Here is a 14,733-nt window from a genome sequence, read left to right on the forward strand (position 1 = left end):
GACTGGATCCAGGCCCATGGCTGAGCCAGAAGCAGCAGCTGTTTCAAAGACCACTTAACCTTTTTGAGGTAAGACTGTAAGATGGACTTCATTGTTTTATTTTTCTGGCTTTATATTCTGTGCTTTGGTTTATTTTCTGTCTCAAGATGGCTCTGGATACTGGTGACACTGAACAACACTTTTCACTGTATTTGTGATAAATACACGTGACAATAAATCAAAACAAATCAGTGTGCTACATCCTACCAGTCTATCCGGGACATGTGTCAAACTATATGTCGTGGGTGGGGCTTGGGATTTTATACATTGATAGAAGCACAATGTCTTTGATTGAGCTTGCAAGTAATTTCTGTCAGTATTTTTCTAAGTGTGTGTAATGCCCAAACCCTGCGCCAAGGTCACTAAATACAAACCGTTCCTTACCGTATCCCACCTCGCTTTGGCTCGTTCCGCCTCAAACTTGGCAAACTCTCGCTTATCGTGGACGGTGACCAGCAACTTCCAGATCAATAGAGCCACCAAACCACACAGCAGGATGGCAGCCATCAAACACAGGATAATGAGCAGGACGTTCACCGGCGGGGGGCACTCTACAGGGGGAGAAAAGGAAAAGAAGTTGCATTAAGGTAGCATCTCAGGACATAGTCTTCCTCCTCCTCAGTGTTCAATAAAAGATGAGAGGAAGCAGAACATAGCAAAAGGGAGCAGTAATGGGAACTGATAAAAACAGCAGCGACATTAGAAACTCCCAAAAACAACAGCATTAATGATTCTAGAAAAAGTGAGAAAGGATGTATCGAACTGTAGGCGCATCAATTCTAAGAGTGAAACTAAACTTGGCCACAAAATGTGAAGTTTTCTGTCTTGTACTCACTGGGACTGAAAACTCACTTCAGAAAAAAACAGCAGGTGAGTAGGGCACTCATTGGTTGGACTTTGGTTGTTATGGAAATGCTATGGAAACTGTTAACCATTCATTTAATTAACCAATTAAATTCAGACCAGGCAATTCTTTCAGACCTGATGAGTGCAAGACAACATGCCCAGACTTCATGTCTCTTTCTGGCAATGTTTAAACAGTAGAGCTAATATGGGATGGTGATCTGAAAGCACAGATTACTGCATGGGATTAGGAGGTGGTTGCGTTAATAGAGACATGGCTCAGGTAAGGCTCATGATTGGATGCTTAATATCCCTTATTACCAAATGTCCAGGAATGAAAGGCAGACACGGCAGTACCAGTTAACAATATATTTCTAAATGGAAAATTCTAGGACTGAATCTTGAGTTAAGCAAGAGAGGGGAAACTATTACGTTGTTGGTGAACTTTAAACAGCATCAAAAAGTGAGGACTGAAATGAGCAAATGTGTTGAAAATGTAGTTGAAATCTTGGTATCAGCAGTCCTTAAAGGTGGCAGTCAGGGAAGTGTGGTGATTAGAAACATTCGGGGCTGGATTTAATGCAGACCCCACTCCCACAACAAGGTGTGTTTTCCACAGCGAGAGGGGGACAACAAAATATAGTGGGTAGCCCATCACCATTCCCCTCCAACCCAATGCCTGTAATATGGCAGACGTTGAAATTGGCAGGCTAATTTTAAATAAATACAGTAATTAATGGCAGATCGATCTTGTTACTAAGGCAGTTGATCTGAATATTATTGGAAAGAAGGTGAGGGGAGGGGGAGTTGTGTACATGTGTTGGGGGCACAATTGAGTTACATGTACCCCCCTCAAAGATATTATCCTCAATTTGTTCCTCCCTGCCTAGCTTCCAAAACCCACAGCCCTTCCCCCCACCAACTCCCTCTCAAGACTGTCCAATTGCTCCCTGTCCAAGATGCTGGATTTGCCTCATCCTGGGATGTAAATCCCCTTGTTTACCCAGGAGCACCCACTACCGATGTCAGCCAATCAGAGTGGTCAGCATTTCTTGGGAGTGGCACTTCCTCCTATGAGGGACAGAAGTGACACGCTTGCCTGATTTGTATCATTGGCTGAATTGTATTGCTAAGGGTGGCCTTGTTGAGCATCAGTTGGAGCGACGTCACTTTGGAAGGGGGAGTAAGCGATATGCTGTTATAATGGATAAAATGACAGGGCACATTTTCAAATTGAGGCCTAGTAATAAAACTGCCCAGATTTCAATCCTGTTTATACCATTGTTGATTTGCAAGGTTAGTTCCACGCAGGGACGACAAGTTGAAAATCTGCTCTGAAATGTAACTGCATAGCTAACTTCGCGCATCATTGCTACCAACCCCAGCCATCGTCGTCATGTCATGTCTGTTTCATTTCCCACCAGCTTGAATAATGTGCCCTCTGTTTACTAACCTGCCTCCCAATTGAAGTTTTACTCTTTTGAAACCTTTCCTTAATTTGAGCTGTCTTTTTATATTAGCTTTGCTCATGAGATGTCAGCCTCATTCAAAAAGGCAACATTTGTTGTTCATTCTTAATTGCCCTTGTGAAGGTGGGGTGAAATTACACCTTGGAACTCCATGTAGTGTTGATACAGCCACAGTATTGTTAAAGAGAAAGATTTTGACCGAGTGACAATGAAGCAATCTAATTCCAAGTTAGGATGCTGTGTGATGTTGAGGAGAACTTTCAGGTGGTTTAGTTTCCATGAATTTGCTGCCCTTGTCCAATGTGAAACAGGTCATGGGTTTGGAAAATGCTGTTAAAGGTGGCTTGGCAAGTCGCTGCCATGTATCTGGTAAATGGTACACACTGTGTGGATGGTGGAAAGAATGAATGTTTAAAGTTAGCAGATCAAGTGGACTGCTTTATGTTGGATAACACTGAGTTTCTTGAGTGTTGTTGGAGCTGCACTCATTCAGACATGTGTAGGGTATTCCATCACACTCCTAACTTGTGCCTTGTAGATGTTGGACAGGTTTTGGAAAGTGAGGAGTTGAGTTACTCGCTGCAGTATTCCTCGCCCCTGACCTGCTCTTGTGGCCACTGTATTTATGTGGCAAGTCCAGTTCAGTTTCTGGTCATTGGTAACCTCCAGGATGTTGTTAGTGTGGATGGCAATAGCATTGAACATCAAGGGGAGATGGCTAGATTCTCTCTTGTTGGAGATGGTCATTGCCTGGTGTTCGTGTGGAGCAAATATTGCTCTCCTTAACCTTCACTGATGTTAAATTATGATTATACAAGATGTTGTATTTGCATTGATTAGTATGAAAACTGAAAAAGATGAAACTAAATAATCACATAGAGAGGAATTGAGCCAATACAAGGAATAACAGTTTGTCAAACCTGGTTCTTCGATGACTGACAGAATGGATTTTCCATTTGACTCTTCATGATAACGGAACCGAACAACACAACCATTCTCATCCTTATAGGTACAGATGACCCCATCTGTAGTTTCTGAATCTACAGAGAAAGGGACAGGACAACAATCAAGTGTGATTGAATGAAATAGAGAGATAACCAAAATGGCCACCAATTCCTCATTATGGTATGCTGCTGCAATGGCCAATCTCCTCCTAACCAACCTGAAATAACTCCATAGAGGCCGGTATGCCATCACCAAGTCACTCTTTATTTACATGTGGAAAGTCCTTGATGCTGATCCAGCTCCCTCAGAGCCAGCTCTCAGAATGAACAGAGCCTCTGATACTCTTGTTTTTATCTGTCAGCTAGGGGTCCCTGATTGGACCAGATTATCAGCCCCAGTCAAGGTGCTCATATTCTATGAGATTCACCAGGCTGACCTTGTGACAATCACTACACAATCTCCACGTAACATGCCCAAAATGAGCAAGTTAGACAAAGGACAGCTAGTGGATGTGATTTCCAGAAGGCCTTTGACAAAATGCCACACAGGAGTCTGCTAAATAAGTGGAGGACACTGTGACTGGGGAGCATTTACTGCAGGACACTGTGATTGGGGGAGTGTTTATTGGAGGATGCTGTGACCAGAGAAGGGTTTATTGGAGGATGCTATTACTGGGGAGGGTTTATTGGAGAATCCTGTGGCTGGGGAGAGTTTAATGCAGGACATTGTGACTGACTAGGGGTTATTGGAAGAAACTGACTGGGAAGGGTTTATTGGAGGACCCTGTAGCTAGGGAGGGTTTACTGGAGGACACTGTGGCTAGGGAGGGTTTATTGGAGGAGACTGTGACAGGGGAAGGGTTTACTGGTGGAGACTATGACTAGGGAGGGTTTACTGGGTGGCATTGTGCCTATAGGAAAGGTTTATTGGGTGACGCTTTTCCACTAGTGCTCCAGTCTGAGCCTGCAAGCAGCACAGCTAGTCGCATAACCTGACATGTCATTTGGAAACTTACCCAAAGTCCTCACTCTTCGGATCTCATCTCTGCACACCCTGTCACATGTGCCGTTCTCCATCAACTTCCCAGTCTCAAACACTTTACACTCGACACAGCCCCTGCAAAGGAAAGAAGGAATGAGGTGCAAAAAAGTCAAGACTTCTCTGAGACTTAATTTGGTTTTGAAGCAGATTAATCTCAGTTCTTCTCTCCTGGTCCTTACTAGAGGTGGCATTCACTGAATTTGAAGTCTAAGAATCAACAGGTTAAAGGACATTACAACCAAATCTATTCCTGTCGTGAGCTAGTGCATCCGTCTTCACCTCGAAATTTGTTTTCCCTTTAATGAGCTTTTCAATTAGCTTTTAGTTCTTTAGTCTTTTTTGTTCAATCTGCCTGCAAAGAAAGACTTGCATTTTACAGTGCCTTTGCAATTTTAGGGCATCCTAACCTGTTGCAGTACAAGAAACAAGGCAGTTAGTGTTCTGACACTAAATTCCCACAAACAGTAAAGAGATCATAACAGCATACAAACATGTGAATTAGTAGCAGGAGTAGACCTCAGAGACTGCCATGCAAATTAATGAGATCTTGTCTGATCTTTTCATAACCTCCACACCACCTTCACCTAACACCCCTCCCAATAATCCTTCACCTCCATGCTCATCAAGAATCTATCAACCTCTGCCTTAAAGATATTCAAATACTCTGCTTCCCCATCTTAAGGAAGAGATTTCCAAAGCCTGTTTTAATTGGACTGTACCTTATTTTTAAACTGTGATCCTGTAGTTCTAGATTCTCCTATGAGATAGAACACATATCTCCACATCCACACTATCAAGACCGCTCATGATATTGTACATTTCAATCAAATCATCTCCTACTCTTCTGCAATCCATTAGATATGTACCTAGCCTGTCCAATCGTTCCACATTAGAAAACCTTTTGATTCTGGGTATTAGTCTAATAAACTGTTTCTAACACTTTTACAACTCTTCCTTAAATAAGGAGACCAATATTATGCGCAATACTTTACATGTGGTCTCTCAGATGACCTCAAGCATAACCAATTTGATCCAATATAATAACTGCATCAATTTTCTAGTGCTGTTGACAAGACATAAATATCGGCTCAGGATACCCAACTCCCCTTTTTCTTTTCAAAATAGTGCCATGGAATCTTTTACAACTACCAAAGAGAGCAAACACAGTTTTGATTTGGAAACAGCCTCCCCTGATAATGCAGCATTCCCTTTCAGTGCTGTGCAGGAAGGTTAGCTGAGATGTTGTGTTCCGGTTTCTGGAGTGAGATTTGAATTTGCGGACTCAATGGCAAGTGTTACCACTGAGCCACAGTGAACAGAAAGCTCTGGATCAAATGTCTTCCTTCCAATTGAGGTGGGCAAATTCCCCAATCTTCCCTTCAGGAAGAACCCAGAGAGTGTGAATGGCAGTCAAGCATGTAATTGAAAAGTGGAACGCAGTGAAATATGGAAGAGCTGCCCCAATGTGACTGCCTGATCCTTTCTTCTGAGTTGCTCGACGAGCTGTGGTGATGGTAGGGAGAACTGGACTCACCTTTTGAAGGAGCAGGCATCGGGGCAGGTGGGGCATTTCTCACACTGGTCTCCAAATGCTCCGCCGGTGCAAACACACTTCCCACATTCACAGTGGCCTCGCCCGCTGCAGATTAGCCCAAAAGTGGGCACACAATTGTCAGTCTTGACAGTGCAGTTGCAGTAACTGTCGGTCCAGTCTGGGAAACATTTGCACTCTCCGCACTCACACCTGCCATTCCCTATGGTGAATGAGCAATGACAGTTAGAGCCAGAGCTGCAAACATTGTAGAAGTAGCACAGATTTTCAAAAATTATCTATCATGATGGCTCACAAAAGGTTCATGCATGGGAAAAGGGCTCATGGATTTTTCCTAATATATTCACATGGACAGAAGATTGGTTAATAGACTGGAAGCAAAAAGTTGTAGACACATTGATAGAGATTGATGACTGTGATTGGTCAATAACTCTGTGATGTTTGTCCCATGTGGGTACCAGGATGATAGAAAATGAGAGAAGTGGGATATTTCTCATTTCCCATCCAGCAATTCCCTGTTCACTTTCTTTCATTTTCTCATCGTCTCTTGTAGTCTTGTAATATTCTCTTTTTTCCATATTTCACAGTTCTTCTGACCTCTGGTTTTCTGTCACATTCTCCTATTCTTCCTTAAAGATCAGCATGGCCGTCTATGTATGGAGCCACAGGAGATGGGGGAGAATTCTAATGAGTATTTTTCCTCAGTGTTTACTGAGGAGAGAATTATGAATGCTATGGAAATAAGGGAAACAAGTGGGGATGTTTTGGAACGCATAGATATTACCAGAGAGGAGGTGCTGGTGAAATTCTGGAAGACTGGCAAGTGGCTAATGTTATTCCATTGTTTAAGAAAGGTAGCAAAGACAAGCAAGAGAACTACAGGCCAGTGAGCCAGACATCAGTGGTTGGCAAATTATTGGAGAGGATACTGAGGGACAGGATCAACCAAAATTTTGATAGCCAAGGTCTGATTAGGGATAGTCAGCATGGATTTGTGTGTGGGAAGTAATGTCTGACAAATCTTTTAGAGTTTTTCGAAGAGGTAACCAAGAGGATGGATGAGGATAGGGCAGTGGATATTAGTAAGGCCTTTGACAAGGTCCCGCATGGCAGGCTAGTCATGAAGGTTAGTCTGCACGGGAATGGAATTGGATTCAAAATTGGCCCAACTGTAGGAAGCAGAGGGTGATGTTTGAAGGTTATTTCTCAGACTGGAGGCCAGTGACTAGTGGTGTGCCACAGGGGTCGGTGCTGGAACCTTTGTTATTTGTGATTTACATAAATGATTTGGATGGAAATGTACAAAGCATGATTAGTAAGTTTGCAGATGATACAAAATCAGGAGGTATTGTTGATAGCGAAAAAGGTTATCAAAAATTACAGCGGGATCTTGATCAGATGGGGAAGTGGGCTGAGGATTGGCAAATGCAATTCAATACAGGTAAGCGTGAGGTGTTGCATTTTGGAAAGTCAAACCAAGGTAGGACTTATACAGTAAATGATAAGGTCCTGAGGAGTGTTGTGGAACAGAGGGACCTACGAGTACATGTACCTAGTTCGTTGAAAGCGGCGTCACAGGTGGATAGGGTGGTGAAGAAGGCATTTAGTATGCTGGCCTTCATCGGTTGAGGCATTGAGTGAAGGAGTTGGGACATTATGTTACAGTTGTATAAGTCATTGGTGAGGCTGCCTTAGGTTTAAGGTGAGAGGGGACAGATTGAAGAAGGACCTGAGGGGCAACTCCATCATGCAGAGAGTGGTGTGTATATGGAATAGGCTGCCAGAGAAAGTGTTTGAGGCGGGTCCAATAGCAACATTAAAAAAACATTTGGATAGGTACATGGATGAGAAAGGTTTAGTGGGATATGGGCCAAATGCGGGCAATTGGAACTAGCTGAGTGGGCACCATGGTCAGCATGGATCAGTTTAGGCCGAAGGGCCTGTTTCCATGCTGTATTACTCTATGACTCTTTGACTGTCTTTCTCCCTCCTCCTTTTTGTTCTTGATCGTTCCCTCCATCTCGGTCTTTCAACAAATGGACTGTTCTAGGTCACTTCCCATACCCTGTTTCCAGGTATATTTGGTGCCTGTTGTCAATGTGTCCCTTATATTATCAAAAGAGGATGGGGATAAATTGAGGCAATGTCAAGTTGTCAGGCAATGACTTGCCAACTGCTGAAAGGACCAGTGTTGAAACCTCAGGTACTTATAATTCATGTCAACAACTTCTAAATGTTGAAGTTCTGTGGGACTTGTGATTATTCATACAATCAAGGCACACAAAATGTACCATACAGGTGCAGCAAGCAATTCCTATTGGCCTTTATCTTTTTTTTAATTCATGTGCATGATGAGAGCATTGCTGGCTAGGCCAGCATTTATTGTCCATTCCTCATTGCCCAGAGGGCAGTTAAGAATCAGTCACATTGCTGTGGGTCTGGAGTCACATGTAGGCCAGACCAGGTAAGGATGGCAGTATCCTTTCCTAAAGGATATTAGTGAACCAAATGGGTTTTTCCCTTGACAATTCAAACCACTGCTGTGGTGGGATTCGAACCAGGGTCCCCAGAACATTCCCCGAGTTTCTGAATTAACTGTCCAGCGATAATACCACTAGGCCTCCTATGCAATGTATTAAGAACATAAGAGCAAAGCAGTCTTGTTACAATTATGTTGGGATTTGGTGAGACCACACCTGGAATACTGTGTGCAGTTTTGGATAGTCTTCATACTGTATTTAAGGAAGGATGAATGCATTCAGTTGGAAGCAGTACAGCAAAGGTTCACTAGATTGATGCCTGGACTCAGACATTGTCCTTTGATGAGAGGCCAAAGAAGTTGGGCCTGTACTCTGGAGTTTAGAAGAATGATAGATGATTTCATTAAAACATTGTAGAACCTAATGGGGCTTGAAACTGTGATGTTGTTTCCCTGGCTGAGAAAATCTAGAACATGGGGACACAGTTCCAGAATAAGGGTCTGATCAGTTAGGACTGAAACGTGGAGAAATTACTTCACTCTAAGGAATGTGACAATTTGGAAATCTCTATCCCAGAGGATTGCAGATGCCCCTTTAAAGCTGGAACAGACCAGACTTTTGATTTCTCAGGGAATCAAGGGATATGGGGAATGGATACAAATGTGGATTTGAAGCTTAAGGTCAGCCATGATTGTACTAAGGAGTAGAGCAGGACCGAATGATCCACTCCTGCTCCTGATGTTCTTATGGTCTCTTTGCGCACAATCAATGCTAATCTTACATTCCCCTTCCTCACCCCATGGACCACCACACTACACCGCATCCCTTTCAATAATGTCAGGGATGTGTTGGAGAAAAAGCACCAAACATACATGGAAAAAGAGTATGGGAAGTGGCCTAGAACAGTCCATTTGTTGGAAGATATGGAGGGAATGATCAACAATGAAAAGGAAGAGGGAGCAAGAAAAAGACCACAGGGAGAATAGGAGAATGTGAGAGAAAACAAGGTCAAAAGAATTCTGGAAAATGAAGAAAAGAGAATACAACAAGACTGCAAGAGGGCGTGACAGAATGAAGGGCACAAAACAGGGAATGGCCAGATGGGAATTGACAAATACATCACTTCTCTCATTTTTTATCATCCTGGTACCCACATTACAACCTGGGACAAACATCATAGAGTTACCGACCAATCACAGTCATCAATCTCTATCAGAGTCTACAACAGACCTAGTCATGAGGGAAGAGCTTTGAGAACCAGGAGATCAAAGTCACTTGATCCTCCAATGCCACATCACAGTCACCACAGGCAACCTTTCAAATTGTTCATATTCAATATCATTGAACCTTACTTTGCAAAATAAATCTATTTGAAGGAAAAGAGTAAAAGATAGATGGACCATTTGTAGCCATTCTTCAATAACCCATTTAAACAAACATTCTGCTCGAATATACACAATTAGATACGCGATATACATCTATTATTATTCACATGCTTGTAGACAGCTATAGGGTTGCATATGGGAATTGGTTAGCTCAGTTGGCAGGACAGCTGGTCTGAAATGCAAGTGACACTGACAGTGTATGTTCAATTTCTATATCAGCTGACTTTACCATGAAGGACCGTGCTGTATGATTCTATGACTCTGCTTCTCAACCCCTCCCATCACCTGAGGCATGGTGACCTCAAGTTAAACCACCAACAGTCGTCTCTCTCTCCCTGTCTAATGAGAGAGCAGCCGTATGGTCTGCTGGGACAATGTTGCCTTTACATGACCTGTGGACAACCCTGTGAGCTGTCTACCCACCTTCCTTCCTAATCTAGGAATGTAGTGTTAATTTGAGAGAGGATTTTTAAAATACTGTTTAACTTGCTAACTCTCAATAGTCATCAGACTGATTAAGTTCTGTGGGTTTGGAGAAATGGGCTGTGTCTCCATAAAGAGGAAGTGTATACTCAGAAGTGGGTGAATTGAAAACTATTGAGTAAACACAAAGATGGTTTCACCATGTCAAGCACCTGGGTTAACCAAAAAAATCCCAGGAAAATCAATATTAGTTGGCATTTCTGGCCCACAACCTTTGCTCTTTTTCTCCTTGTATTCTGTTCAGTTTCTATAAAACTGTCGTCCTTACTTTTCCTACCCACTTCTGATTGCAATCTGTACCCAAAACATTGACTGGCTTCTCAACCCCTCCCCTCTTTTTCCAAAGCCTTTTTCTTCCTTGCACCTCACTTGCCCACAGATGTTCATCCCTCTCCAGATCCGTGTCTGGCACAGCAGCCATGATTGTCCAGAATATTCTGTTTTAGATTTTTTGAACTGAATTTCTAATTCGCAAATGATTTGTCAGTGCACAGTGGAGTCACAGGCACCTGTTAGTTAGATGGGCACCATCTAGAAGCTTCTTGCAACATGCTGTGGATCTCCTTACCAACAATGAGTGCTCATTAAAACAGACCGTTAATACTGTTTGGGAATGCAGCTTCTGGACTCTGCATCCGTACAGGACAGGACTGGACTTGGGTGTCTCTAAATCCCCTAAGTTTTAAAACTTAGGCCTTGGGAGAAATGGCTGGAACCTTTATTCCCATCACTCTCATGATGTCATGCAACCAGACTGTGTCTGTGAGCACCACATGAGAGATCATTAGTGCATAAAACAGTGATGTCATTTTACGAACTAGTTTTATGTTCCTGTTGATTTTGTTTGATTAATATCGATGTAAGATAAATAGTTCTGAGAAAATTATTGCAGTGAATTTATAACATATTAAAAAATTCAAATAGATGTGTCCTCTTGTAGTATAATTGTTTATGATATGAATATTTAAAGTATTTGCATGTTCAGTATTAATTAATAATTTACTTACATTTTGTAAAAAAAAGTTCATAAATTGATAGCATTTAGTGGTGAAAAATCAGCGTAGTATTTACAATTTCCACAAGTTCTGTGAGGGAAAAGGTGGTATTAATAATCCAGAGCTCCAGGCTTATGTTCTGGGGACATGGGTCCAAATTCCATGTTGCATCTGGTAAATTGAAGTAAGTCATTTGGACTTAAAAGTTAGGCTCAGTTGTGGTGACCAGGACAATTATCGTCAGTTGTTGTAAAAACCCATGTTCGCTAATGCCATTTAGTGATGGACACAGTTGCCAACCTCAGAAGTTCTGAAGAGAGTCATATGGGACTCAAAATGTTAACTTTGTTTCTGTCTCCACAGATGCTGCCAGACCTGCTGAGTTTCTCCAGTTATTTCTGATTTTGTTTGCCTGGTCTAGACTACATGTGACTCAAGAACCACAGTGTGTTTGGCTATTCCCAGTCTTGTTGTAGTGTTGAAGTTGACCGTGTGGTCTGCAATCTGCCCTGGACACTGAACTGCTCTCTGAAATGGCTGAGGCAAACACTCAGTTCAAGAGCCATTACTGGATGGTGACAAATGCTGACCTTGACAGTGAGGCCCACATCTCATGAAAAAAATAAAGAGGAAGAGAGATTCCCGTTAATACTAATGAGTTATTTTGTGGCAGCTCGAGTGAATGGGCTAAGAGATGGTCTGTTTTAGCCTTTTGCCCTGCCTGTGTATTTTAGGGGCATAAATGTTTAAGAATCAATATCTTAATTGCAGCATTTAAAATAATAAAAAAAAGGATTTGATACAACTCTTGTGGCAAAGTGCAATACAAAGGGCTACAATCTTAAAATTAGAGCCAATTTACTCAGAAAGGCAAACAGGACGCACCTTTTCATACAAAGGGTTTTAAAAATTTGGAACTCCCCCCAAAATAAGGTTGTAGGCACTGAGGGGTTAACTTAACTTTTAAAACTGAGATAGACAGATTTCTTTAAGCGATAAGCATTAACAGTACAGAATAAAGGCAGGCGGAGGTACAGATCAGTTACAAACTGGCTGAATAGTGGAACAGGCTCAAGGAGCAGAATAGTGTTATCTGTTGTTGCTACGATGGTACTAAGATAAGGAGTAAGCCACTTGGCCCCTTGAGCCAGTTCTGTCAATGAAAATGATCTTAGCCAATTTGATCACTCCACATTTCCACACAACCACATTTATCCCTGTGCTGTCTACCTCTGACTTAAAAATATTCAAAGACTGTGCGTCCAACACCTTTTGAGAAGATAGCTCCAAAGACACAGTACTTTCTAAGATAGAAAATTGTCTTCACCTCTGTCTTAAATGGGCAAACTCTTATTTTGAAACAGTGATCCCATATTCCTTTAAGAGGAAAGATCCTCTCCACCTCCATTCTGCCAAAACCACTCAGGACCTAATATGTTTCAAACAAGTCACCTTTCACTCTTCTTAACTGCAGAAAATACAAGCAAGCCTGTAGGATGTGGCACTTATACTGATAATGAAATCTGGATTCCTAGCCTGAGAGATGCCAAATCTGCATTTATTTTGATCTTTAGGGACTTTTTGCCATCGCTCACTTTTGGCAATAAACAACATGAGCGCTATTGTCATCCTTACAGGTCATGGGACTCTTCACCAGCATTGGAGCTAGAATTCACAACAATAGACAGCGTCAGACCACTACTCTGTGCCCGTGTTTATGCTACTCAAGAACATTTCCATGCCCTTTTTGATCTACCCTCACCATCTGTCATTTTTTCCGTCATGGGGTTATCAAACTTCGTTTTCCAGCATATGGATTGATATTCTGCTTCATTCTGTCCTCACAAATAAATGTGCTCCTCAATCCTGATAGGGTGGAATGAGTAAACAGAGGGGAAAAAAAACACACAACCCACAGAGTTTAGAAAAAGAATTCTATAAATAGTGTTGACTAGATTTTCTTTTTGCAAGTCATGATGTGTTAAATGTTAATTGTCTTCCAAGAATTTTAAGCTAGAATTGTCTCCATTCCATAGATATTGTGGTTGTGACATTGTTTACTTCAGGGCAATGCTCGGTTTTCTGATTCATTTAGATGCTAAGCGGATGATCCTGGATAAACAGAACATCAACGGGTAGACTTTTAGGGGCTGTGCCAACAGTGGATGAGTTCATTCTCAGGCTAGTCCAAGTGCTTACTCCCACTAAAGTCACTCTCCTCCCATGAGACACATTGTGGAGAAGGCTGGAGACCTAATTCATTGGATGAGGATGTTGCAATGACAATGCAAGTGTTTTGATCAGCACAGCATCTATCAATGTATCAGACTGTACTTAGAGACACATACAGGTCTTTCACTTGGATTTTTTTTTGCTCAGTATGGATGGCTGGATCAAAATCCCAGAACTCAGCATTGTGACTCAATCTACAGCAAATGGACCTCAGCAGTTCATAAAACAACTCACCATCACCATCTCAAGGGCAACTGGGGATGGGTAAACACATGCTGGTTGAGCCAGCGATGCCCATGTCATGTGGAAAAATAAAGAAAAAAAAATGAAGCGCATGATCTCTCCCCAAAGGGGTACATTTGAGTTTTGACAAGTCTTGGGACCCCAACTTGAAACATAGTTATAACTAAAATAAAAGCAAAGTACGATTGATGCTGGAGAGCAGGAATAAACCTAGAAAGTGCTGGGGAATTTCAGCAGGTCTGGCAGAATCTATGGAGAGAGAAACAGAGTTAACACTTTGAGTTTGAAGAAAAGTCATACCAGACGCAAAATTTTAACTTTTTCTCTCTCCACAGATTCTGCCAGACCTGCTGAGTTTCTCCAGAACTTTCTGGGTCACTTAGATCACGGTAATATCTCCTGCTATTTCTCTTGTCCTATTGTTTGACTGATGACTAAGAGGAGCATCTAGTTGAGATTTACTAGAATGGAGTCGGGGTGAGAGGTTATAACAATGTGGGAAGAGTGGAGGATGTGTGGTTGTTCTCTTTTAAGTAGCAGCATTTAAGGAAAGATTTGATTGGGCCAGTGGTGTTTAAAATCTTGTAGGCTTTGGAGAGAGTAAATAAAGAGGAATTGGCTGACAAGTCAGTAACCAAAGGTCATAAATTAAAGGTAATAGATGAAAAGACCAGAGAAGACATGAGGAAATGAACAGGTGACAATTTGGAATGTACTGCATGAAAATGTGCTGGAAACAAATTTGATTAAAACCTTCAAGAGGGAATTGGATATACACTTAAAGGAGAAAAGAAATGCAGGGAAATGGAGAGAAAGTGGTGGAGTAGGACTGACTGCTTGCTCTTTGGAAGACTGGTACAAACCCGAATGGTGTATTTTTTTTTAAGCACTCATAGGATGTGGAAAACACTGACTGGGCATTCACTGCGGTGGTTAGTTGCCTCCCAGAGCCACTGCAGTCTGTTTGCTGTAGACAGACCTGAATGAGCTTCACAAATTGAACCAACATGATTTGCTTGCGCAATT

The 14,733-nt window shown here is 42.0% G+C and overlaps 1 protein-coding gene across 2 annotated transcripts in view; it reads right to left on the minus strand.

The window, feature by feature from the left end:
• Window positions 1-14,733, minus strand: part of LOC109914221 (integrin beta-3) — a 66,786-nt gene that overhangs the window by 7,022 nt on the left and 45,031 nt on the right. For both annotated transcript variants that reach the window (XM_020513802.2, XM_048614357.1), the window contains 4 exons: window positions 5,872-6,091; window positions 4,312-4,412; window positions 3,272-3,391; window positions 424-590 (listed from right to left, as the gene is read on the minus strand). In XM_020513802.2, coding sequence (XP_020369391.1) covers window positions 424-590; window positions 3,272-3,391; window positions 4,312-4,412; window positions 5,872-6,091 — 608 coding nt within the window. The remainder of the gene's footprint in view (window positions 1-423; window positions 591-3,271; window positions 3,392-4,311; window positions 4,413-5,871; window positions 6,092-14,733) is intronic.

Source organism: Rhincodon typus, chromosome 30 (genome assembly GCF_021869965.1).
Source record: "Rhincodon typus isolate 14 chromosome 30, sRhiTyp1.1, whole genome shotgun sequence".
NCBI classification, from domain to species: Eukaryota; Metazoa; Chordata; class Chondrichthyes; order Orectolobiformes; family Rhincodontidae; genus Rhincodon; species Rhincodon typus.